The 27663-nt window shown below is 42.7% G+C and overlaps 1 protein-coding gene across 1 annotated transcript; it reads right to left on the bottom strand.

Moving 5' to 3' along the window:
- Derl1 (derlin 1) lies at window positions 1-25991 on the bottom strand. Its single transcript, XM_051159648.1, has 8 exons — window positions 25662-25991; window positions 14633-14744; window positions 9841-9905; window positions 8873-8899; window positions 8287-8382; window positions 7336-7388; window positions 4892-5002; window positions 1-1362 (listed from the first exon to the last, which is right to left on the bottom strand). The coding sequence occupies exons 1-8, from the start codon at window positions 25812-25814 to the stop codon at window positions 1224-1226; spliced, it is 756 nt and encodes a 251-aa protein (XP_051015605.1). The 5' UTR covers window positions 25815-25991; the 3' UTR covers window positions 1-1223.
- Window positions 25992-27663: the final 1672 nt, after the last annotated feature.

Below are 27663 nucleotides of genomic sequence, written 5' to 3'. Positions count from 1 at the left end.
TAGCCTTCAGAAAACTTTATTTAGTGATAAGCCGAGCTCTGCTGGCAAAAGCCCACCTATAAAAAGGGAGTAGGCCTGACCCACAAAGTGTATACATGCATGACCCAAGATAATGAAGACCTTTAGACGCGAATGATTCTAAAGCTATTAGAGGCCCTAACTTGGAGGGGCTTGCTTATTCAGATGTGCCTGTATTAGCCTTAAAAACTGACCAACCCGTCATCTGAAGAGCTGTACTACCCTCACCACTTGACTAAAAAAGATGAGACAAAAAAAGAAAAAAGAAAAAGAAAAAAAAAAATTTTTAGTCTGACGCGCTCTCCTCAATGAACACATCCAGGAGGATGAAAGGGACTCAACGCCCCGAAGCTTGCTGCCAAGGACATCTGTCTGCTCAGTGTGATTTAGAACCTCCTGACACAGCACAGCACGGAACAACTGCTCTGGATACACAAAGCCAGTTCACCCCATGGAAGAAACACAAAGGGATCGTGTTTAAACCCGTCCTCTGAGTTAGAGGCAACTCCACTATGATTTGATCACTTGTCCTAGGAGAGAAAATTGTCTTGCAACAACTCCTAAACACCATTATTCCCAGTCTGGGCCCTCACTGACTCAGTGGTGCTTTTTGTATAAAAATATCTGTGGCGGCGGCAAATGGTGGCACTTCTGAGGGGCTGCTGCAAGGCCCACAGCTGAGAGAGCTCTTTCCCCGCTGCTCCAGTCTTCTCCCTACTGTTACAGTCCTGCCAGTGACAACTGAGAACCACCTGTGAACAGCTCTTTGTGACCAAGCTTTGGCAAGAGTCAATAAATAAGTTTGTGAAAGGCAAAACCACTTTATGGACAACTCTAGGTACACCGCTGGGGACGTGGGTGTGAGAAGGGAAAAGACCCTCTGACATGACTTGATTAACCACCCACTTGCCCAGCCCATTATTCAGAAGGGGAGGAAGAGAAGACACCAGAAAATGAGTCAGTTTTGAAATCTGCACAGCTGATATTTGTTCTTCATAGCAGTAAGGACTTGAATGAGAATCATGTAACTTGAGGAACACTTGTATTTTCCTTCAGGATTTAAAACTGTGCCTTGTACTGAAAGACTACATTCAGTGTGGGTCAGGTCCAGGAGCGGCAGCAAGAACTCGGCCATTAGCGTGCCCAGCACTGGGGAGAACTGTCATCTGCTTAGCATGGCTGGTGGGCAGGCCAGGGGCTGCTCCTCACTGGTCTCCTAGTCGGAAGCCCTGGCCCCAGTTGTGTCTCCCGCCTCCGCCATTCTGATCAGCAGCTCGCCTCATGCTAGCAGGGGGCACACCAAACCCTGACACCCCTCCTCTCCTACTGGGTAGCCAGCGGTACCTGAAACAGACAAGAAGAAAAGACAAAGATGAGAACCAAGTCACTGTACACCATCTCCAGTCATTCAAAACATCTCCCTCTTGGGTGTTCCAGGACATTTGTCACATTGAAAGAGGCCAGGGACACAGTCTTATTTAGCTTTCCTTTTCAGCAATTAGTGCGATGAATGCCCTGACCACAGATGGCACTTGCTTTTCATGTTTCTTAACTTTATCAAGCTTTCAGTTAAATTCACGCTCTCCACATATTTCCCCACCGATTATAAAAGTAATTCATGCAGAGCAATATGGAAGCAAAAAGACTACACCCACAGCCCAATAAGCAGAAAAAACCACCAATGGCTTCTTGGTGTGTCAGCATATGTGTCAGGCTGGATCAAAGAATTGAACTCACTTTCAGGGGACAAACCCACAAGCAGCAAGTCTGAGCCCATACCACCTCTCCACAGCTCTGGGCTGAGAAGCCTGGGCCACGAGGCTTTCCACCTTGAAGCTAGGGGTGTATTTCTAGTTTATTCATTCCTGCTTCCCATCACAGTCAAGCACTGATGCCCAAAAAGGTCATGTGATCTCTCACTGTACAGATTAATAAAACAGGCATCATAGGACAGGTAACCAAACTTCAACCCATGTCTCTGTTCTCCGTAACATTTTCCATTATTAGTAAATTGACAATGTGTTTGGACCTATTTTATTTATAGGGTTCTGAAGTTTAAGTTTTCGCTGGAAGGCAGGGAGTACAAAATGAAGGCCTGGTTTTAAACACTGTGCACCCAGACCGAGTCATGACAATTGACTTCTCACATCAACAGTCAACAGCACAACCTAAAACTAAAGCAACTTGCTGTTCAAGGAGCAATGGTGCTATACCATGCTAAGAAATTCACTGGATTGTTACAGCCATTTTGTAAGGATATTACACACACACACACACACACACAAAAACCTTTTTTTCCTGCTCTGGGGGTGAAATCCAAAACCTCTGCAGTATAAGGCAAGTACTCTAGTGCTGAGCTATGCTCCCAGCCTGTTTCTGTAAGCTGTCTTGTAACAAGATCCCACTGAGTTACGCAGGCTGCACTCTAGCTGCAGAAGCTCGGGCCTCACCCTCCCAAGCACCTAAGACTAGAGATGTGAGCCACTGTTCCAGCTATCAAGCTTATTCAGTCAACAAAAAACAGAAGCAAAACTGAGTGAAGTTCTTTAGGAATCAGTCAGTATTCCAGCCCAGGTGCCCTGGCTAGTACCTGCACTTCTAATATGCGCCGAAGCTTCTGCCACAACAGTCACTACTATTGTGGTAACAACAGTTAGTAGCCAGCATCAATTTGTAACAGTTTAATACCTTCACCCTCCTTCCCAAAGAGCATGACCCCTTTTAAAACAGAAAATTAATAATCAGAAGATACAGCAGCTCTTTAAATGGAGTGCAGAAATACGGATCATGTTAGACATCTATAAGTCATCTCCTCTCTCTTAAATAAACACACAGCCAGACATGGTAACGCATGCCTATAATCCCAGCACTTGGGAGGCTAAGGCTGGATGAAAAGTCCCCACCCATGAGGGGCTGCATAGCAAAACTGTCTCTAAAAAATTATAAAATAAAATAAAATAGTTTTACCATTAAATCAAAGTATCATTTCCAGATGCCAAGTTGTCAATATCTATAACATCTTATGCAATAATATTCCTCTAAAGTATATAGTAAAACACAGCACTTAAAAAAGACACTACGGCTGTCTCACTCTACTGTGTACTCAAGACAATATAGAAGCCAGCTCTATTGCTTAAGCTGAGAGTGAAATTAAATGCCAGTAATGAGAATAAAAAGACACCCAATTATACATAATCAACAAAAATTTATGGTAATTCTAAAGCAGTTACTGCTTTTGCAGGGAGCTACATTTTGCCATCTGATCTTTATGCAAAATTTAACAGAAGGGAGTCCACCAACAGAGAAAGCTCAAGTAGAAGGCAGCTCCAATGTGCTGCCGACTTTGCCATTAGAATTTTCTACACTTTTGTCCACAACTCAAAAATATCTGTAAGCTGTTAAGTCAGAAAATAGCCATTTAAGGTAAAATAACTGTTGGCTGCTCCCCAGAGCACAGGCTTTTTTAAGCTGATGCATCTGCCAACCTACTTGATAAACCTAGATCAGAAATCCAATCTTGCTGCTATTGTGCCCTTTGGCAATTAGAAAACGGATCGGTCATTTGTTTTTTCAGCCTGAAGGCAAACCCAGGCACAGGAGAAATATATTTCTTTTTATTCTCTTTTAAAAACAAACAAACAAGCCACTAGATTTTTCTGATTCTAGTTCACACTCAAATGTCTTCCACAAACACCCTAAACTGGACAGAGTTGGGGGGAGGACTACTAAAGTATATTGCCCTCACCTACTCCTTGGGGAAAAAAAAGAACTGCAAACATTAACATAATACCTTGATTTAAAGGGGTTCAGTTTCTTAAACTGTTAAATGCAAGTAATTATTTTCTATCCCTCATGCTATCAGGTGTGACTGTCGTCTGGCAGCCTGTGACACCCAGGTGGGGATTTACCTGGCTCCTCTTTAACAGCCCTTTCTTCACGACAGAATAGCTATGCTACTTACACACTTGAGTGTTTGAGTATCTCTTCTCAGCCACCACCCCGCTCCCCAAGACATTAGGCACATGGCTTTCATCAGCCCAGAACCCAGCTCTACGCCATTAACCCACTACCCACCACCATGCCTCCAACAATAGGCCTGTGAGGCCTTTCAATTCAGACTTATGAAAAAAAGGTTGGAGGTTTTAGTAAGTAACCGCAGCAGTATCGAAAGCAGTACACAAAGGGAACGCCATCCAATCCCCAAATGCCTTGCCCTTGGCCTCTTCTACTTAATGAAGTCTAAAAGAGGAAAATAAGCAAGCACCCATTTCAGGGAGCTGGGACTACTACACAAATCTCACAGCTCTCATTTCAACTTTACAGTCTAGAAAATTCTAGCCTATAATATTTAATATATGAAAGTTTAAACCAGGCAGGCGGTAGCACACCTATGGTTCTAGCACTTGGCAGAAGGATGGATAATTTGAGGCTAGCTTGAGCTATACAACAGAGGTCTTGTCCCTAAAACAAAAACAAATAATTACACATTTTTAAAATTGCAAACACTGAGCTAACTTACTCAGCCAACATTGTGAGTGAAACCAACGCTTTGAGGGAAAATGGAGTGTCGTCCTTTCTGACATCTGTCCCGAAGCCTACTGCTTGGCACTCTAAAGCAGCATCATGTCCCACAGCACAGGTGATAGATATCTTTTTGTGATGGCCTAATCTAGTCAGTGATCTTTAGCTAGAGGATGTCATGAAAGACACTGAGCTGTGGCACCAATCCCTGGCTTTCTGACCATGGTCACACTGAGAACTTTATTGGCTCTCATTTCTCCCTTAGAGCAGGAAAGATCTTATGAAACTTCTATCAGGATGCTTGAAAACACAGGACAGCACAAGGTTCAGTAAGAGAGGAGGAAAAACTTACAAAAACTGAGGTGTGGACAAGAAATTCCTTCCTCCCAAGTCCATTGGGTATCTGAACATCAGGAAGAAATAAAGATGCCCGACAAGGTTTCCGATGAGTTCGTTGATCACCCTGCAGAGAGAGTCAAGTCAGTGCAACGACATCCAGCAACCCAGTGAGCTGCAGCAGGCAGTAACCAAGAGCATGGGAAAGAGAGCCCTTCACTGGAGTGCACTGCAGTCCCTGGGACTCGGCGACAGCTCTACAATGGCCCTTTTACACTGTGAGTGACAAATGTATTCTGAGGGAGAGGGCAATCGGGCCTGAAGAACTAAGGAGCCCACAACTCTTCAAGGCCCCAGGCCACCCTCAAAACATAAAGTTTGTTCCAGGGTGTCTCTGGAGGTGGGGAAGGTGCAAAGCAAGTTAGTTGCTGAGCTCTTGCCTTCACACACGATGTTTGTAAAACAGACAAATATGCAGACTGCCAAAAGAAGGGCATGGGAGGGGGGAAAGCCGGACAACAAATGACTGCTCCTCCATGTCTAGAGCTGTGAATCACATCTCTTGCGTCCCTGACAGTGAGATGAGACACACAGAGATCACTTAGGACAGCTGGGCTTTGCCATGCATCTTAAAATATGTTCTGACAAGAATGGAACATTTATATAATTCCTGATTGTTTAGTGTTTCTTCTTGTTATAGGTAGTTTATTATATATGTGTGTAATAGTATAAATGTATATGAAAAAATTAAAACATATTTAATTAAAAATAAAACAAGTTCTGACTTCTTCAGGTTTCCCAAGGCTCACAGGCACCTCACGATCCACAGCCGCTAGTATGCATCCCTCTTTGTCTTTACCCACAATGTGATTCTTGCCTGAGCAGACGACACTTGAGACTTCCCCCCACTATATAGCCTGGTGGGCTGGGGAGTGGAGAGAGGATTTACTAAGCTATGCTCTGCAGAGTCCTTTTGTTCAGTCCACTCACCTATCTCTGTAAATACACAGGAGGAGTAAGGACCGTACAGTTCAAACACATCAGCTATATGAAGGAGTAGTACTTTTAAAATATACTAACTCTTGAAAATATTAAAGTAAAAAACGAAAGCTCCACCAGGTATGGTGGCGCACGCCTTTAATCCCAGCACTTGGGAGGCAGAGGCAGGCAGATCGCTGAGTTCAAGGCCAGCTTGGTCTACAAAGTGAGTCCAGGACAGCTAAGATAACATAACGAAACCCTGTCTCGAAAAACCAAAAAAAAAAAAAAAAAAAGAAAGAAAAGAAAAGAAAGTTGGTGGCGCACAACTTTAATACCAGCATTCGGGAGGCAGAGGCAGGTGGATTTCTGAGTTCGAGACCAGCCTGGTCTACAGAGTGAGTCCAGGAAAGCCAGGACTGTTCCAAAGAAAAACACTATCTCGAAAAACCAAAAATAGAAAAATAAAATAAATAAATAATATCTCTAGCTTGTGTTTTGTTTTTGTGGGAGGGGGGGTTGTTTGTTTTTTGTTTTTAAGAAGAAAAGTTCTCATTTTTTCAAGACAGGGTCTAACTATGTAACCCCAGCTGTCCTGGAAATCACTATGTAGACCAGGCTGGCCTTAAACTCACAGAGACCCACCTGTGATTTCTCAAAGGCTGGGATTAAAGGTATGTGCCACCACACCAGGCAGAGCAAAGTTCTCATTCTTAAAAGATTTTAAAAAGTATTTGCAATTGTGTGTGCACACCTATGTGTGTGTACAACATGGGCACAAATCCCCAAAGGGGCCAGAGATATCAGATGCATCTGGAGTTTAAGTTACAGGTAGTTGTATGCTGCCCAACATGGGTTTGGGCACCAAACTTAGGTCTCTGCAAGAGCAATCCATGCTGTTAACAACTGCGCTCTCTCTGCAGCTGAGGACGGCTGCTCCTTCCACAGGGCCGCTCTCTCAACATCAACCGGAAACATGAGAGCTTTTCCTACATCTCAGTACTAACTCCAGACCAAGAGAGTAGAAATCTGACCCTGACTGACGTAAGTTCTATATCATCTAAACATGTACCAGAGTACGTCTCATCTGAGACTCTCCACGTCTGTGTCAGTAAGGCATTAACAAGGCATGCTGGAAGTGCCTTAGAAACACACTATACCGTAATCTTATGGATGGGCTCCTAAAAGGAATCAAGGCAAATGAGTTGTGTATTTGCTCAATATGGATACTGAGTCCAGAGAGGCATGTGTATTCAAACAAATAGGTGTAGAAACACAATGTATCTAGTGACAAGCTAACAAAATGACAGCCATCCAGGGTCAAAGGAGCTGCAGTACAGCCAATTATATCTAAACATCTTTACTCTATAAGGTTCTAACTATCAATACTCAGTCTTTAAAGTCTTTAAAAGACTAGGAAAGGAAGATAAAGACGAATTAAGTTTCCCAAGGATTGGTCTCAAGATAAATCTAACTACTTACGAGCCTCCAATAATATAGTTGAATCCGAGGATAACCCATGGTAAGTAACAGGCCTAGGAAAGAGAGCACAAATGTGAACAGTTACAAGGAAGGATCCCTTCTAATGCTGAGTTAATATTAACAAAGAAAGAACAAAGTATCTATAAACACCCCACAGAATGACTCCAAGACTCCAACCAGCAAACTGTTACAAATAATTAACTTGAAATTTTATCTAATATTGCACTGATTCTTGAACTAACAGTCTCCCAACAAGACATGAGTTTTCCAGATCTGACACCATAGAACACATTTAGGCTGAATGATCTTCAAGGAAATGTCAGAAACTAGTAAAAAGAAGCTTGTACGTAAGTAGCTATAAGTCTAACTGAGGCAAGTACTACAAAAGCCCGCAGCCTAGACAAGCTAACTCCAGGCAGGAGACTCAGCAATGTTCAGTTCTGTAATGAGTAGGTCATTACAGGCAGAAGATGGTACGGTCGGGTAGCGTTTAAAGGCATTATTCTGGATAAAGTAGGCAGCAACTAAGAGAGCGTACAGAGTGACAAAAAATTAGAAATGGCAGGATTCCTGCATATTGTCTCTCTTGCCATCAAAATTTCTCCCCTCTCTCTCTCTCTCTCTCTCTCTCTCTCTCTCTCTCACACACACACACACACACACACACACACACACACACACACACACACACGATCACTAAGGTACATACGCTTGAGGAGTCTGAGGTTTATAGAGGGACTGGAAATAACAACAGCAAGGGATCTTGGGATGGCTAGGAGGAGGACTGAGGAGGGGGAGGAAGGCACCTGCCTACGCTGTACTACTCTGTAGTGACCCCTTCTGGAAGTGCCAGAAGGTGCACATTTGCGCTTAGGAGAGAGATTACCTACCACAAAGAAAGAAAAACAAAAACAAAAAAATACCGAGTTTTGTTCCGCTGAGGAAAAGTACCTTAAATCGTGTTCCAAACCAAAATGACACAATCAGGTCTCTGTTGAGCTGGGCCCAGACGTAAAGAACTGACATGATCAGAGGAATCATCAGCAACTGCAAATGAAGACAAGATATGAGCCTTGGCCCCAGGAGCACTGAACAAGAGTGTAGTAAGAACTGTCTACACTGCCCACCCTCTAAAACTCTGCAAAGAAAACACTAATGATCAGAATTACAAACTAGCTGCATTATTTATAATACAATACATGCCACAAAAATCTACAATCAATACAATTATGTTTTTACACAAAGTCAGAAACACCAGTTCAAGCTGTTATTTGGGGAGGGAAAAGTTTTTCCTTAACCATATGATCTGCTTTCAAAGAATACAGAACTTTACACATACCCAGGGAATACCACAGAACCACTGCTCTGAGTGCTCAAGCATAAGCCAGAAATGAACAGAAAGCCAGTGGTTTAGATAATGCCAAAAAGGCCTCAAAGGCTTAGCTAACAGCATATTCAAAAAATAGCAGGTATCATTCTATATGTTCAATGTAATCCCAACTTCTGAAACATACAGAAGAGCAAATAGTTGACTTACCTGCATATCCATCACTAAGCCAGTAACCTTGGTTTGTAAAGTTAAAGATCACATGTAGAAAGTATTCTATAGACACCACGGCTGATCTGATTATTGCCCTCCAGTGGAATTTCCTTACACTGCTCCAAAGCAGAACACTTTTCTATCAATCAGATTACTTAAGACACAAAAGTTCTGATAACTCTGCAAAAATACCCCATTAGCCTGCCCAGACAGTCAGTAGAGCAGGAGACATAGATATGAACAACCTCAGCACGACTTGGTCAGCTGGCATCTTCTGGTACCCTGCTACTGTCTTAGCAGTTAGCATTCAAGTACAGGATGGAGATGTCTGTGCCTTTGAAACAAATGATGATCCTGCTCATACTCAAGGATAGCACAAAACCTTTTTCTTTTTTTTAAATTCCATTCTTTTAAAAGAGTGTGTGTGTCCCATATCATGTATTTTTCTGGTTCTTTGCCAACTTTAAATAGCAGTCAGGTCCAACTGTTTACTTCTCAATTGTGCCTCACAGAGAGAAACTACGCTCAGAGTGGGGCACCGTATGGACTAGATGATTGTTTAGGACCAAAAGATGAACAGCAATGAAGTCAGAAAAGTTGCTGCTTATAAATTACTTTTCTGGTAAGAACCACAGATTTCAAAAGTTGTCTTGTGGCATGGAGTCTCTGCGCTTCAGTCAACAAACTGTCATCTCAGAGGACCCAGAACTGGGCTCAAGGAGACAGCAATAATATTCCAATGGAATATAGAAAAACCCCAGAGGAAATAGTAAGAGGAGACATGCCTAAGACCTAGGATTTCCCCTAGATTTAAAATCTCAGTTATTTTCATTATTAACTATGGTTTTTAAAAAGGTATGAAAATCGATTTGAGTATTTTTATAGGATATAGAATACTATTTCCCAAAACCTGAAAAGGGGGAATAACGAGATCATTTGTGGTCCAATACAGCAATGAAGGATACGACGATGCAAATCCAGTTAAAGAGAAGCATGAATAGGTAGTCTGCTGGCCTCCCATCAAAAGCTCCTAGAGACAAACATAAGGAGACATCGGGGTTCAGACTGGGGAACAAAGTAGCATCTACGAAGAGAAGCACTTCAAAAAGTAATAGTGAAAAAATTTAAGTGAACTTTTACTCAAGTCTATACCGTGCCAATAAAACCACACCAAAGGCACCTGCCTGCAGCCAATTTATGCTCTAACTGACTTCCAGGAAGCTACACACTGTGGCTGCCATGTGCTAAAATCGACCCAAAGGGAGGCCAGTCAATTCCAGAAATATACAGCTTCATTCCAGATGCCAGTGATACCCTTTCAATTCCCTCGTGACCTTTGGCTTTTCCTTCATGTTCCTAGTGTAATCTAATGAGCATATGGTTGATACTTGGTTAATTCCTATCTCTCACTTCTAGATAAAGCTTTTCCATTTGAGCTACCACTGTGGTTCCTGCTGTGTGACTCTACTGAGAGCCTGTTATTATAGCACGTCAGGGCTATTAGCTGCTGCTGTTGTCACTATTACACTAGATGGATGCACAGCCACCTGTCCAACCCTGGGATGACATACAGAGCAGATTCAGTCTCTACTCCGGGACCTTAGACCTGGAACAAGGGAAAACAAAGTGAAGAGGGATGGACCAAAGAATGGCCAGGCTCTCCAGCCTGATTTTCTCCATAGGGTGTCTGTGAGGTGCAAGAGACAGATCTATGACCCATTACAGAAAAGTGAGAAAATAAAGTCACATGACCAAAGTCCATGCTCATCTGAAGCACAGTGGAGGCTGAGGACTAGTTTAGTTCTCTTGTCCCTCACTCTGCCGTTGATAAGAGTGTTTTATTACTAGAGATTTTAAAAAAAAAAAAAAAAAAGGCCAGCTTGTATGAAGAAGTCTAGAGACAACTACCAACACCTCAGCCCCAGTGTTAAGGGCTGTTACACTTAAGGCTCACCATCACAAATTATAGCTGAGATTCCAACAACCTTCGGAATCTGAAGAAGAGCCGTGCTTTTTTGGTGTGGTCTGGCTCTGTGATTTCTAAGGATTCTTTAGATATCCTTTACCTATGTACTTAAGATACTGTGAGCACATAAACTGTAGTGCTATATTATTTGGCATGCTAGCAGCTAGGAATTTACAATTAACTGGTCTTAAATTGTGGTCTTCCCGTGCAGATCAGAAACCTCTTAAGTGAACAGTGCTTCATACTTAACAATTTAGCCAGGTAGGAAAATATGCAGGTGGCATATAACTTAAGGCTGTGGAGTAGAGAGAAAATGAAAACCAGTCAACCTAGCTCCCATTCCCAACTGTGTTATCTCAATAGCTGTGACCTTTGGGACGTATGGCCACTGCTCTGGACAACTGTTTTCCTATCTGTGAAATAGAGGGTTAAATAGAATAGTCTCAAAGATTCCTCTCCACAGTAATGTCCACAGCAGTATTAGTCATAGAAGCCACAAAATGAATTAAAGTCAAGTGCCCATCAACCTAATGAATAAACGGAATGCAACACTATCTATATAATTTGACAACAGTGAGGAATGAACTACGACTACATGTTATACAGAAGAAGCTTAAAAGCATGACATTTAGAAAAAGAAAACAGGAGGAAGCTAGTAGTTCCCTATGGCTTGCACAGATGATGGGGTTAAGGGAAATGGGCAACACTGACATGTACAGATTTTTAGGGACAAAGGAATGTTATAAACTGACTACGACAATGGCTGTACAGCCCTACATACACACTGAATCGTGCCGTTTAAACTCAAGTGAGGAAGCTGGATGGGCTGTGGATTACCAGCGTCTCCTGGTCCCATGGAAGACAGGATCTAAGAGCTTCCCGGCATACTAAAACTTACAAATGTTCACAGTCCTTGGAATAAATGGTATAATATTTGCATAGAACCTACACACTCTGACACACCCTGTAAAATAGACCACATTACTTATGGTCCTGTTTACAATGTAAATTTTATGCCAACAGCTGCTACAGTGCCTTGTTTAGGAAATAATGACAAGGGGGAAAACTCGTTTTCCAGATATTTACAATTTTTCAGGCAGTTGATTCAGGACAAAATCCACAGACCCAGAGAGCAACTTTTTATCTCAAAGAAACTGTTTCAAAAGTTCCTCTCAGCTTGAGCATTTCAAAAATGTTCTGACTGGAAAGAAATGGAAGCAACTCCTAAGGATAAAAACAAACAAAAACAACCAGGAGTCTGGTAACACTGGTTTCTCCTGCCTGTCACTCATACTCAAAATATTACAGACCAGCTGGCATTATCTGACCAAGTTAAAATGTGGGGAAATTGGATTCAAGAAGATAAAGTGGGCAAGAGCAGAAGGTGGCCACATAACTATCACAGTTCAGGTATGAGTCCTAAGACCTGACGTCAGAGGGATGCTGGGGACTGATGGGTGAAACAGAATTATATATGACATTCAAATAACTAAGGGACAGCACTGAAACAGACAAAACAAGACCTGCTGGGAGAAACCTGTGATGGGTGGACAACAGTCGGAGAGATTCACACTGATACATACTACGTGAGTGAGTTGTAACTTGAGTAAGTACTAACAAAGCTAACACGGCATGAAAGAAGCCGGTCACAAACTGACAAAAGAAATGGCCCACAACCAGGCAAGGTGGCGCACACCTGTAAGTAATCCCAGCCTCAGGGAGGCAGAGACAGGCAGATCTCTGTGAGTTCAGGGCCAGTTTGGTCTACAGAGTGAGTTCCTAGACAGCTAAGGCTACACAGAGAAATGCTGTCTTAAAAAAAAGAAAGAAAGAAAAAGACCCTCATAGGCAAACCCACACAGAAAGATTATTGATTATTGATAGCCAGGAGCTGGGGGCGGGGGTGAGGGGGTAAGCTGCTTTGGGTCTACTGAAGGGGTAGTAATGAAAACATTGTGAAATTAAACTGTTGTGGTGGTTACAAATATACTAAAAAACGCCAAATCACATGCTTACAATGGGTTAAGAATATGATGTGAGATGATTTTTTCTCAGTAAGAAAAAAAATTCACTGACCTTTGTATATGTTTAAAGTTTTCCACAGTAAAAGTTTCACTAACTTGTTGTAGACCATCACACTCCCCTAGAATTTACTACACTGGCTTAACCGTCCCCTAGATGCAGCAGAAGGGTGGGATGCTAAACTACTGCTCCTCACTGCTCTACTCAGCACTGCTACCAAGAGCTGGACAAGGGAGCGGGAACCCGATGTGGTGCGGGAGGATCTGGTATGGTGGTGAGGCCTAGCACGTTTATTTGTGTTCGCGTGTGTGCGTGTGTAGGGGCATGTGTACCAGCACGCATGCATGTAAATACAGGTCGGAGGATGACTTGCTGGGAGGCAGCTCTGCACTCCACCATATGGGCATCAGGGAACTAAATCCAAATTGTCAGCCTTGACAGCAAGCACCTTTACCAGATGGCCTGTTTTACTGGCCCCAAATCTTCTGGTTTTGCAAAAAATGATCCAGGACCTTACCCTATGCTTTGTATTAAAACGTGGTTTCCTTCTTTTTCCAAAACAGCAATGTCAACTTAAGGAAAAGTTGTATTTCACAGCAAGTATCCATCCTACCCTGTTCCCGCAGCTTTAAGACAGAGTCATCGTTTTCAAATACTTGGGCAGACTTAAAGATGATTCAGAAACCTGTCCTAAGTAAGAGCCAGCAGTTTTATAAAATATCTGAAGTCAGTCAACCTTTGCAAATATTTACACTCAGCAAAAGTATATCTGTATTTTTATTTTCTTTTTCCCTAACCCTAACCCTAATATATCTGTATTTTGACAATATCATTTTACTGCTTCCTTGTATGAGCAACTCAAAATAGTATATAAGGAACTGTAGAAAATAACAATTCAATAAGACACTTCTAAAACATGGTGTTGCTTCTCCATTACATAATACAAGAAGGTATACGTGAAAAACTAGCATGGTACCAAATCCTGACTTAAAGTTGTTTTCTATGTGTATGTGTACTATATACATGTGTGCAAGTGCCCAATGGTGCATGTATAAAGGTCAGAGGTCAACAGTCCATAGATTCATCTATTGTTCACCACCTTATTTTTTGAGAAAGGCCTCTGACTAAAACTAGAGCCTACCAAGTGACTCCTCCAGGTGGAGAGAGGCCCAGGATCCTTGGGTCTTGTCCCCCAGCACTGGACTGCAGGTGCATAGTGCTGCACCCAGTTATTTGCATAACTGAAGGACTCTGAACAGGAACCTCACATTTGCATCCTCTTCAGCCTCAAGCTGGGTATTTTAACCTCTAACAGACACATACAGTCTAGCCCAGCTTTACTCTAGCAGAACAAGGACAGGATTAGTAAGTGTGAGAACACAGCCCAGGCATTCAGGAGGTGGGAAAGACATGCAGAATTTTGATCTGTTATTTCCTTCTATAAGAAATTACAACTCATCGTGTGATTAAAAACTCAATCAGGCTGGGTGTGGAGGTGCACACCTTTAATGCCAGCACTCAGGAGGCAGAGGCAGGTGTAGCCAGAAATAGATAATGAGGCCCTGTATTAAAAAAAAGAAAAAAGAAAAGAAAAGAAAAACAAACAAAAAAACTAAAACCGCAAAGTCTAAGAGCCCATGAGCGGGCAAGAACTATCATTGTACATTTCTTTAAACAATGTTAACGGCCCTGAAAAGCCAAGTAAATGTAAATTAGAAGGAACCAGTAAGTTAAAATGAAACAGTACTTGAAACAATGATGGAACTTACCTGCTTCAAGCCGTGTAGAATACTGATATAAGAAATATAAATTGACCAAATAAAGAAATCCAGTTCCTGGACCCACGGGGAAATAAAAGGTGGCAGTGAACGGCCTCCATATCTGAACAGATCGAAACAAACAACTGTCAGTTTCTCTGAGCTCGGTTGAACATTTTTTTTTCTTTTTAACCAAACAAAAATCAAACTATGCAAAGCATTCTTTCAATGAGAGCTGAAGTGAATCATTAACACAGTGTGAGAAAACAGTAGCTCCTACCAACTTACATAACATCACCTCACACACCGATCAATGAAGGAAAAGAACATCAAAAATAATCAGTATTTTTAAACAAGTTAACTAAATCAATACCAGGGAAATGTATGGCTAGTCTTGCCTGAGATCAGGCTTACAGATAATCCTGAAGTAAAAGCATTAGACTCAAATGCTAGAGGTTAGCAGGAATCAAATCAATGTGCTAAATAGGTAATACGGGCACAACAGTAAACAATACCCCAACACAAGCACACAGGAACAGACGCACGCCTGTCCGCATGCAAGATCAGCACTAAGAGGGGGGAAGTCCTAACTCCAATCTCCAAGTGTTATTTTCACCAACAACTAAGCGGTTTCTTTGGGGGAGCAATACTATGAACTAAACCAGGGTAGGTTAGGCACTCTACCACTGACATATCCAGCCCTCTTTTCTTATTTTATTTTGAGAGAGCAATTTACTATATTGCCCAGGTGGCCTTGAACTTATTCTGCAGCACAGATAGTTCTTAAACTTTCAATCCTCCTGCCTCAGCATTAAGAGTTGCTGGGGTTGCCTGCACCACAAGGCCCAGCTGTTGTTTTTTATTTGGTTTTTATTTTTTGAGACAAGGTCTCTCTACATAGCCCTGGCTGTCCTCAGGGTTATGTACTCAGTATGTAGGCCTGGCTAGTCCCGAACTCAGAGATCTGCCTGGCTCTGTTTCCCAAATGCTGGGATTAAAGGCACGTGCCACCATGCCTGGCCTTTGCTTTGTTTTTGAAACAGAGTCTCAAAGCCCTGGTTTTCCTGGAACATTCAGTCGCCTGCTGGTCTCAGCCTCCTGCCTGAGTGCCGAGACTCCTGCAGACATGGCCCATCTCCTTGTATTCTCTACCATTATTGTTCCTTCCCCACCACACTGCAAAGTGCAGTTTTATAGCTTCAGTCCCTTGACAAAATATTTCTATTGGCTTCACAGTGTTTCTTATGTGGATACCCAAAACTTCATTTAAACTGTTATGATGTCATGATGAATATTCTTGTATATCCTCTACAAACACACACACACACACACACAGTGAGAGAGAGAGAGAAAATAAATGGCTGTGAATCAATCTGTTAGATCAACAGACATATGCACTTATTTTGGTACATATTGCCAAATGTCTACAGAAATGTTTAATTAATTTATACTTCCTCCTAAAATGTAGATGAGTGCCATCTTTCTACACATATTCACCACAGAAGATATTTTATAGCCACTAACCTAAAAATTAACTTTTATTTGCTTTGAGAAAGCTAAGCATCTTTCTATATTTTAAAAACTTTAGCAATCCATTATCCTGATATAGATCTGCACTTCTTTATGTATTATGAAAATTTTCTTGTGGCAAATTATTTTCTGTTGTCATTAGACTTATGCTTTTATAGTACTTTTTCTGTATTTTACACAGCCATATCTATTTTATAGTATATTTATTCTAATACACACTGATTTCTATAGGATTTTTACTGTATATTCAACACAAACGTTTAACACATAGGCAAATATACCCATCACTACTATACTTACAAAATCTTTTCTAAGATTTTTTTTCCCCAAGGATAGAAAACTGTTCAGTTTTACTGCCAACCCTTTACCAATTAATACAGAATAAAGAAAAGAAAAAAAAAATCCAACTTTTATTTCTAGATGGCAATTTAGCTTTCTGGTCTCCATTAAAGAAAGTGTACTTTTTCCAATTATGTGAAAGATTAATTCATTTTAAGGCCTATTTTTAGATTAGATCACTTAGAATGAATGCTTATATGTTATTTTAATGTATGATTTAGTAAGTATTTTTCTTTTAAAAAAAGATTTATTACACATACAATGTTCGGCTTGCATATATGCCCTCATACCAGAAGAGGGCACCAGACTTCATTATAGATGGCTATGCGTCAGCATGTGGTTGCTGGGAATTGAACTCAGGACCTCTGGAAGGGCAAATACTATTCAACCACTGAGCTATTTCTCCAGCCCTAATAAGTATTTTTCATATCTAAAGAAATATAATGATCTTCCCCTTTTTTTCCAAAAGTAAATCAGGCCCAACATCTTTATTTTTTTATCAATGTGACATTGATATACTCTTGCCTAACTTTCATAGTTTTCTACAGAATTTTCTCTTTTTCCTTTTATAATCAACCACCAAAGCAGGTAACATTTGAAAATTGAACCTCTTGGCCTTTCCAAGCACATAAGCCTATTGGGGGTGGGTGGGGGGGGAGGAAAGAAAAAAAAAAAAAGGCTGGGCATGGTGGCGCACACCTTTAATCCCAGCACTCAGGAGGCAGAGGCAGGAGGATCTCTGTGAGTTCAAGGCCAGCCTAGTCTACAAGCGAGTCCAGAACAGCCAGGGCTACACAGAGAGGCCCTGTCTTGAAAAACCAAAAAAAAAAAAAAAAAAAAAGAAGGAAAGGAAAGGATCTTCTTTCACTCTTACCACTCACTGGCTCATACCTGTAAAACATTATGAACAATAATAAAGTGATGGCCTCCTAGACTTGGGGAAACAGCATAATGCTGACCTTCGCCTTAAAAGCTCTGTGTCTATGGCATATTATCATGTGCCAAGCAGGAAAAGTACAGCTGGATGAATCATGGGAAGACTGTCAAAATGAGCAAGAGTTGGCACAAGGAAGAGAAATACACTCTTGGCACAAAGCCCCCAAGAACTGCAAGAGCACAGAAAACAGAAGAGGGCTGCTAAGGATCCAGGGCTTGGAGAATGAAGAACACAGTCACAGACCCTGCCAGACCCTGAGCTGCTAATCCTTTCTCCATGGATAGAGGCTAGCTCTGAGAGAGTAAATGTGACCTTCCAAGAGCCCTGCGTTAAAGCAGTAAAGCAACAGGTTAGATCATCTGACTCACAACTTGACCACAGGAACAGCACTGTCTCATGAACAGGGTACTGCTGATGACGTAAGAAGCCTGGATGTAAGTTTCTGTTAAGTTACCATTTCTCAGCCTCAATTTCAAAGTTTAAGAGAGAATCATACATAGCCCCCATTGGTTAATGTGTTAGGTATTTAGTTTTGTTTACGAGTCCTGGGGATGGAATCCAGAACCTTGAATACGCTGGGCAAATGTTCTAACAATTGAGCTTTATACATCCCCAGACTTTGATTAATGGTTTTGAAAAAATAAATAATAAATGAGTCCGTAAGCTACTCGGTTTATTACACACAGTGATTCAGAAAATGGGTTTTCTAGATGAGGAAACAGCATGATAAAAGATTAGATAATAGCTAGTAACTGGCAGAGACAGAATTCTGTCCTGGCGTGACTCTAGAACTTGTAAGACTAAACTGTCATCTTTACAATGCCTGTCAACAGAGATAGCAGTATTACAACTACAATTAGTAAAATTCCAATACTGCTATCTATTGTATGACCCAGAAACAAACTGAGAATAAACCTATCAATTCCTACTCCCTGTTTGCAAAAAGCCCTGCAATACAGGGCAGGAGCAACTCCCTAGCCTTGGAATTTTGTAAGTCTAGACTTTTGAGGTGGCTTTTTTCACTTACCCAGTGACATGTGTCCTAGGGCCCCTTCCCTAGTCCTTTATCTTACAGGGCTTAAAGTTGGACTCACGACGATGAACTGAAAATGTGCTCTGTCTAAAATGTTTAAAGCACATATGGAAGTGTGCTGCTATTACAACCTTTCAGAAACACCCACTGACCTGGTTTCTAAAACTCACATTTCACCTACTCTGTATTTCTTTAAGTTACTCAACGGCTGATTTTAGAAAAGAAACCTCAGGCTTTTCCCCTGACTACATTTTCCCGAATACTGATGACACAACACTATTTTTAGCCACTGTGTGCACCTGTTCTTTAGAAATCAGTGTCTGTCAAAATACCTCACTTCTCTTCCCGTTCATTAAGCTTACCCTTGAGTTCTACTTGCTTTCATTCATCTAAGAGACTTATTATTTTTATATTACTTTAAAATTATAATTTGGAATCACTAGGCGCTGAGTTTTTCAGAAGGATATCACACTTATTTCCGAGATTCCCAACAGCCCCCTTCCTTCCTCTGTCTGACATGTGAAGAGCATGCAGGAGCAGGCTTTATTTGCAGGGCCATGGATAGAAAGGCATAGACGGGGACCCAGACTGACAGACAGCTAGCTGTGTGGCTCACTCCCATTGAGAGGACGTGGTGGAGACAATCTTTCATCACACAGCAGCCCCAGGCCAGAACCTTAATATACAGTGGGTATTTCTTGGCTTTGGGGCAGGGGGTCTTTTGTGGGGGTTGCTTCTCCCCCCCCCTCACTCTGTAACCCTGACTGGCCTGGTACTAACATCACAGTCTACAATGGTAATCCTCCTGCCTCAACCTCCCAGGTGTTCAAATTACAGATCTGTGCCACCATGCCCAGCTACAAATGCACGTTTGTGAGAGGGGGAGGGAAAAGTCTTCAGGAGAAAAGGCCGGCCCTAATCAGAATTTAGGGAATTTGCCCACTTCCTCACATAAGAACGGCATTAGCCCACAGGTTCACTGCTATATAAACCCTTCAAAAAACCTAGTATTCAGAGGCCCGCCCAATGACACACAGCACAGAGGCCACGTGCCCCATGGCCCACCTGAGGAGGGAGCCACTACAATGTGCAAGTATGTGGTAGAGAGATGGGAGAGAAAGAGAAGCGGAGAGGTTTCGGTACTATGAAGAGTGATAGACCCAGAGACACGAAGGTGGAGGGGTGATGTGAGTAGCCTGCCCTGTCACCTAGGGCCATGGTAAAGTCCCAGCCTGTGCTGCCTCTGAGGGCCATGTCTGGGTCAGTGGCCATGCAGCAGCAGGGATCTGTGTTGAGGTCCATGGCTCATATTATCACAAAGGCCATTCTGACGTCCCTCGTCTGGGCTGCCACCTGGGACCATTTGCTGTCCAAGGGCTGTATAGAGCTGATGCCGCCCCTCACTAGCTCCAGTACTTGAGAGAGCAGCCCACACTTCACCTGGGCAACACAGTACAGCTGTCCCGGTAGCAAAGGTACGGGTGAGCCCCCTACCCCAGAGTGGGAGATCAGAAAAAGGAGGAGAGTCGGCCCAGCCCCTCGCTGGTGAAGCATTGGGTGAGCCAGGGTCATGCTGGAGAACTCACCCTGGTCATGTGGGTGTGAGAAAGGTAGCAGGCTGCCCGATTCAGCTCCCATCTAGGGCCAGACTTTGAGTTGGCCATCCCAACATCTACCCAATCTATGAACTACCAGAGCACATGAAGGGGCTAGTCCTGCAGGTCCAAAGCCACAGTACCTCCACAACACAGGACAACAACAGGGTATCCAAGAGGAGTCCCAGGGAGGAGCTAGTATGGATAGTGTAGCAGAAGCCAGAGGCCTCAAACCATACTAATGACTCATTGCAAAGAGCATTTGCAAGCAAAGAGATGTGGGCAAAAGGGTATACTATGGGACACACTGCGGCATACTATAGCTTCCACGATGAGATGGAGGTTTTTTGGTTTTGTTTTAATTTTTTATTTTCTTTTGGGGAGCAGGTTGCAAGGACAGGGCAAATACAAAGGGACAGGCATTGGGGTACATGATGTGAAATTCACAAAGAATCTATAAAAAGTTTTTTAAAAAACAGACAAAAAAACCCAGGACCTATTATTCTTTACTTGTTAGAGGTGTTAGAGGTTACATTCACCATTTAACTAAAATTTTCCAAATAATGAGATCATTACAAATGCCATTCCAGAATCAAATTGAAGTAGAATGAGAAAAACAGGTTCGTCTGAAACAAAAAGGGTTAGTTTTGATGTTAAGAATGTCTACATGTGGGAAGGAGACATGGAAAGGGGATGAGGGCGTGAGCTCAATACCTAGAACTCACGTAAAAAGCCACACAGTGGCAAACACCTGTAACTCCAGTGGGAAGATGGACACCGGGAAGCACCTGGGCCTCGCAGGCCAACCAGCCTAACCTCGTCAGTGAGCCCCAGGTCCCACTAAGAGACCCTGTCTCACAAACGAGGGGTACAGCTCCTGAGAAAAGCCACCCAAGGTTAATCTCTGGCCTTCACACTTATACACATGTGCATGCACACACATGCACGCGCACACACATACAACATGGTTCTGCTAGCAAAATGATGGAAGCTTCCCATGTCAGCCTACAGTTCAGGTTTACTCTCCTTCCAGTTATACACAAAGCATAACCCGACTGCTCTTAAATCAACCTGCTACGGTTGTAGTCATCAGGTTAAATATGGTAATGTCTAATTCTGGAGAACAAGTTGGAGAAGATGAGAGTTCACATCTGCCCATTCTAAGTTAGAGGCCTTTTTGTTGTGTTGTTTGTTACTTGTTTTCTATTCTTGAGACTGAAGTTATACAGTCAACAATGACCTTGACTTACCGACCCTCCTGCCTCTGCCGCTCAAGTGCTGGGATTACAGGCATACGCCACCGTGCCTGGTTTTATGTGGGGCATTAGGAATCAAACCCAAGGCTTTGTGAATACTAGGCAAGCACTACACCAAGCCACACCCCAGCCCTCAGTGGCCTTTGTTGTGGTTGTTGCTTACTTTTTACTGTCTTGGGATAGGGTCTCACAGAAAAGCTAGGCTGAAATTTGCTATCCAATCCAGCCTGGCCTCTGCTTCCACAACACTAAAATTATAAGTGTATACCACCATGCCCAGTATGCTGAGGTTCTTTGACAAGGATTAAATAATAACAATAATTCATGAATTATATTTCTAATTTAATCTAAAATTAATATTAAAATCTTATATTACTAATTAAAAATGATAAACTATTTCAATGGTTTATTAAGACTATTGACTAGTATACACTTTTCTGCTATACTTAAGAGAGAGGTATGAAGTAGCTAATATATTTTCTTGACTTGAAGGCATTTTTGTTTATGTTTATGAAATTAGGACTTAGAGAATAATTAATATATTCATTTAATGTAACTTCTATTCTTCTTCTCCCAAAAAAAGCATTAAACCTTTTTTATGAGCCCTATGGTCAAGGGTCCTATAACTGATGAGTTAGCATGTCATTATATTATCTCTGCTTTTAGGTAAAGACAGTTTAGGCCCAGACATATAAATAACTTGGTTCATGGCCCACAACTTGTAAAGGTCTAAGCTGGACCTTGATATTATGACCCAACTACTTGAAATCCTTGAAAGCTGGCAATCTTCCTACCCTAAATGGTGTAACTACTTGCAGCCCTGTGATCTTACAGCTCTACGAGAAAAGGAAACGTCATTTTCTAACTTGGAAGAAATCATTTTTCAAAACACTTTGCTAAACACTTTGGGAGTAAGGACTTAGCAAGGGATTCAAGACAACTTAGACCGCTCTTAACTAGTTGAGACAGAAACCAGCTGTGGCTGTTCTTAAATAGGCCAGCACTTACCTCTACACTGCTTTGAAGCTGAGAAACGTACACATAGAAAAGCACAATACTGATAAAAGGGACTCGGCAAACACTAAGGCATCGGGAAACTGCCACCTCTCTTTAATCAGGGGCTAGCTGCACACCCTATCACTGGGAAGTACATGATAGGGAAAGGCTGTGGACAGCCAAGTAGTGGGGCTTAGCGCAGTTCCTGTGTTTTCTTATCCAAAGTAGAGAAACAGCATTTTAAATTGTATAGCTTTAAACTATCACATTACACAGGAATAAGGAAAATATTTTAGTTACTTCAAATTGTGAATGCACAATTCTAAATCAATTATCCCACACTTTCTTTAGGCTGACACAGATGGAGCGTCTAAGGAGAGACATCTCCTGCAGAAACTGTGAAAGCACACCTTCTGTGCTCTCTGTCTTTTTTGCATTGTTTCTACAAGGTTTGTTACAACTCTGCATCTGAGAGGCTGATGTAGCTATACATGAGGTGTGGCACAAATGATGTCCCTAATGGGTTCCTGTTCTTAACATTATTGCATCTGTAGCTTATTAGGCTTTTGACGTTGATTATTCTAGCAATCTGGCCACACAAGTGAGCAAGATTTCACAAGGCTCAAACAGTCCATTTTGACCACGTTCTTATAAAACGATTTACAGCCAACGCTCCCCATGCACGCACATTACCCAACATGCCACTAGGCTCAAGGTGCACAACAGCACTCTGCCAAGACCTATTTATTAAAGCAAATACCTGAAAACAGTATACACGTGGGCTGTGCTCTAGAACATGTTCTTACGGCCACCTGCTGCAGGCTGTCTCCAGTAGGATGCCTGGGAAGCCCCTCAGGATTTAACACTGGCCAAAGCCCAGCATTAATCCACATGTCAAAGCAAACTCTAGCCCCTCTCAGCATCCCCACTCCCAGGAAAGGCCTGTACCAATCACTCCTGTAAAACAGTGCTGCCCTTGGGTCCTCATTCCTTCCCCTCTTCATCTTCTGTATCCATTAAGGGCAATTTTGTCCACACTAGCCACCAACTCTACCCACAACAATCCAGATCCAAACCATTCTCTTTCTTGCCTCCTAATTTGTATCTGATTCCATCACCAGTACTTCCCAACACACTAACTCCACTCCTCAGAGCATGCAGGCAGTTTTCAGCATTTTGTTCAAACCCCCCCAGGTTTCACTGGTGCTCTCAAATAAAAGTTCAAAAGTAGAGTACCTCCCTAGTATGTGCAACGCCCTGGGTCCAATCCTTAACTCTGTAAAAACTTAAAACCTAAGCCTCTTACCATGAACTACAAGGCCATGAACTACTATGACCCAGCGATGGTCAACATTCTCACCTTGCTTTACAGTACGAACACCTGGTTAACTTCTGTATTCATCTACCAGGTGTCACCACTTTATTTGCTCTCCACATAACACCCAGTCTTCTTTCTGTTCCCAGGTTTCCCAGTCTACTATTCCTTCTTTCTGAAAGGTTGGGCCCAATAGCCAGATTCTATCAAACACATTCTTCAAGTCTTCTCTTAGACTTTTCAGAAACACTGGTACCTTAAGTCAGTATCCTTAACACTATGCCTCCCTCTTTCTCCAGAGGAACCTCTGTATTATTCACCTACTGTAGACAAGTGCCCAGCATATAGCAAGCACCCAATTATTTCCATGAACTCAAGCAATATATAATCATTTGCTATGTGCCTAGCACTAGCCTAGGTAACAGAGGCCCGAGGTAAGATCGTATGAAACCTTGTTCGCTGATGGGAAGTGGACTAACAAATTCCAGCAGATGACATGTAGCAGGAAAAGTAAAGGTAAGGGAAAAAGAGAAGGAGGTACATCCTCTGATGGAAAGCAGAAGAAGCCTTAAAAGTAAGATGGCCTTTGGACGGAGACCTGAAAGATACACGGAGGTCTGTGAGCCATGATTCTCTTCTTCCGTAGAGAAATAGCATGTGCAAAGGCCCTGGGGTCAACTTAGGTGCTGCAACAGCAAGCCCTGGCAAGGAATTAACCTATCACATTTTCTGACAGGACATGATTTACATTTCAACAGGATCGCTCTGGCCGCCCAGTGAGAACAAAAAAAAAAGCAAAGCTTGCATGGTAACGGCTTGCAGTAAAGACCTATGTTCCAGATATACATCTGAGGGACAATCAATGGTATAGATGACCAATTCTGGGGTGGGAAAAAGACATCAAGGCGCTATACAAGGTGTGTACCTCAGTGGTAGAGCACCTGCCTAGCAGATGCAACACCTGGGTTTGATTCCCAGCACTAGAAAGCAAAACCAAAAAAGGAACTCAGGGATGTCTCTATGGCTGTTAGCTTAAACTCCTCTAGCAAATGCAGTTGCTATTCACTTCGAAGGCAAAGACAAAAAGGAAATTTGATTAGATGTCCACTAAAGATACTTGTGTATCTGACAAGTCTCCCATCCGAGTAGTTAAGCCCGAATGGTGGAGATCTGAGACCCAGGGGGCGACTTCAGAGGGATCCTAGAATGGGGTCCTGGAACATATCCTAACATTTAGGTTGGGGAAAGGAAAAATCAGAAAAAGGGAGCTATAAAATAACACACCGTGAAGAAGAGAAGGAGAAGGCCAAGAAACGTGTTGGCATTCCTATCTATGACTGGAATCTGGGCTTCCCCTGATTAAATTCTTTTATCACGGAATCGATAAAAAATAATAATAATAACCTTTAGAAAATTAACCTTTTTTGGCCTAGACTAATCTTGACTGTTTTCCTGAATGCTTAAGAAAATTAACATCACCCGTTTCCTGCGTAGATTATTCATTCACTGATTCATTTAACTGCTCTCTGTCAGGTGAAGGGACAGGACCGGCAGGAAATACAAATAAATTCATTCTTATTTTTCCCTGGCCTTAAGCCACTCCTTTAGGGCAAACAACCCATCCAGAAGTATGTCAGGTAGACACCACTGATTAAGATGGAACCACCACCCACAATGGGGATGGGGGGGAGCAGAGAACAATTAAGGCAGGTGGGCCCAATCTGCCGACAGAATAGCAACTATCACTAACTTACCTCCTCACTATTTCCTTCAAAGTGCGGAAGGCGGGAAACACAATCTTGCCAGACGGGTATTGTGTGTCACATCCCAGCAGGCTAATCCTCGATTCTAAATTATCCAAGCCTTAAACTCGGGACCGCAGGACCTCCCAGGACCCAAAGGACCCTGCCTTAAACCCCTGGAGCCGGACGCACTACAGATCCCACCAGCCCCAGCGCGCCCCGCAGCCCGGCGAGCCCGTTCCGCCGCCGCGGGGACACCTGGGGGCTGTAGTCTCCACTGCCCGACGCCAGCTACTACCTGGAAGCGATAGAGGAAGGCTTCAGGCCAGAGGAAGAAGTAGGCCGGGCTGATAATACCGAGCTTGCCGATCAAGGGGACCGCGACGGTGGCAGCAAACCAGTAGCGCGTGATGGCCGGGATGCTCCTGAACCAGTCCCCGATGTCCGACATGGTCGTCCGTCAGGTGGCCGGCTGCGCAGCGCCGCGCGTCCTCCCGTGCCCACCCCCCGCTCCGCGGCCGGCTTGGCCAGGGAAATTAGAGGCGCAGTCGCTGTGCAGGAGGCGGAGACCGACGGACGTGGCGCCACCGAATTCGGACAAGCGAGACAGCGCTCACAAGAGAAACTTCCCCTTCCGGTGTCCGTGGGCCACGTGACCAGAAGTGTACTTCCCCGCGGCTTAAAGGGACTGTGCCCTTTTTTTTTTTTTTTTTTTTTTTTTTAAGCACAGTACCGAGTCTCAAAGTCCTGGGGTGGGGCCAAGCAGGACAGGCGGGGCGACGACACACGTCTAGTGGGAAACAGTGGTTGCCCAGAGCAACGGCAGGTACTACAAGCCTGTACTGAGCCCGAAAGCCCTTCACCTAGTTCTCGCTGTCCTGGCGCTGTAATCCCAGTGGTGCCTATTGGAGGGTATTTATTTAAAGGGGAAAGGAGGAGGTAAAGTGGATAGTTACTCATTTAATCTCAACATCAGCAATTTGTTTACAACTTTCAGGCAGGTTTCTGGACACTGGGGATGCAACTGCAGCTGTCAGCATGGTCGTGGTACCTTTTGCAGTCGCAGGGTAGACAGAAAAACAAATGAGTAATGAAGACATTTTTCAGAGAAGGATACTGGGGAAAAAATAGGACGATGGCGTAGAGCGTCAGCAGAGGATTGGAAAATCTTGAGACGTTTTAAGACCTCAATAATGGACATATCCAAGAGGTGGCCTGCTGAGCAGAGCGGTTGGACAAAACTCTAGGGAAAGAATTTTTCATAAGAGAAAAGACTGCTTCTAAGAGGAGTAAAAAAAAAAGGAACAGAAGGGGGTGTGGCTTTGACTTTCAAGCTGGTCCATTGCGGCTTTAAATTAGCAACAGATGAAGATGATTGCTTAAAAAAAAAAAAAAAAAAAATAGTGCAGCGATAGTGATTTCACTTGAACTTTGTTCTATTTTGTTCCTGTTGTTTTGGAACTGTGGTTTAGGCTCAGTAAAACCTCCCATAAAGAAGACAGGTGTAAAATGACCTGAAGAGAACGAACCGTTTGAACTTACTGCAATAAGAGGGACTGCTCACCAAAGAGACTGGGGCCCATCTCAGTAAACAAAAGCATCATTATTGGATGGTAGAGTAAGAGGGCGCGTTGGCAAGATTAAAAGAGGCAGTGCTTTGTAGACTCAGCAGAACTGTGTGTAACATGGTTGACATCAGGCCTGGACCTAAGAAAAAAAGTAGATTCAGTGTTCTCAGAGGGGGGAAAAAAAGTCCTCAAACTTAAAACAAAACAAAAGTGAATTCAGACTCTAAAAAAAATTATTCTTTAACTTTGTAAATGAATTGAAAAATCTTAGGAACAAGTAGGCCACATGGCTCACATCCTTCAGGGAAAGGTAGAGTACACATGCATTTCCACATAGTTTCCAATGTTTCATTATTTCAAAGAATTTTGGTCACTACCCTTTTGAGTGTTAAGGAAAGCACATTTTACTAAATATAAAGGTGCTAGATATTTCACAGTTTAGTGAGAGGATACAAAATTTGGGATCCTAAAGAATATCAAGTATAGAAAGTCTATTAAAAAAAAAAACTTTATACATAGCCAGGAGTGTTCAAATGGGACAACCTTGCAAGAAAGTCATCGTGCCTGCCTTTTCCTATCCCTGGCACTGTCATTTTAACCAAAGTATAAGGAAAAAGAGAAACTAGTTATCCAACATGACTATTGAAAGTTCCGCTAATGAGCTTGTCAATACATATACATGAGAAAAGGACAAAAGTATCACGTAGCACAAATCTGAGTAATGTCCCCAGA

This window comes from Acomys russatus, chromosome 17 (genome assembly GCF_903995435.1).
Source record: "Acomys russatus chromosome 17, mAcoRus1.1, whole genome shotgun sequence".
In the NCBI taxonomy this organism is placed as follows: Eukaryota; Metazoa; Chordata; class Mammalia; order Rodentia; family Muridae; genus Acomys; species Acomys russatus.
Note: the sequence above shows the minus strand (reverse complement) of the source record. Positions and strands in the feature narration are given on the sequence as shown.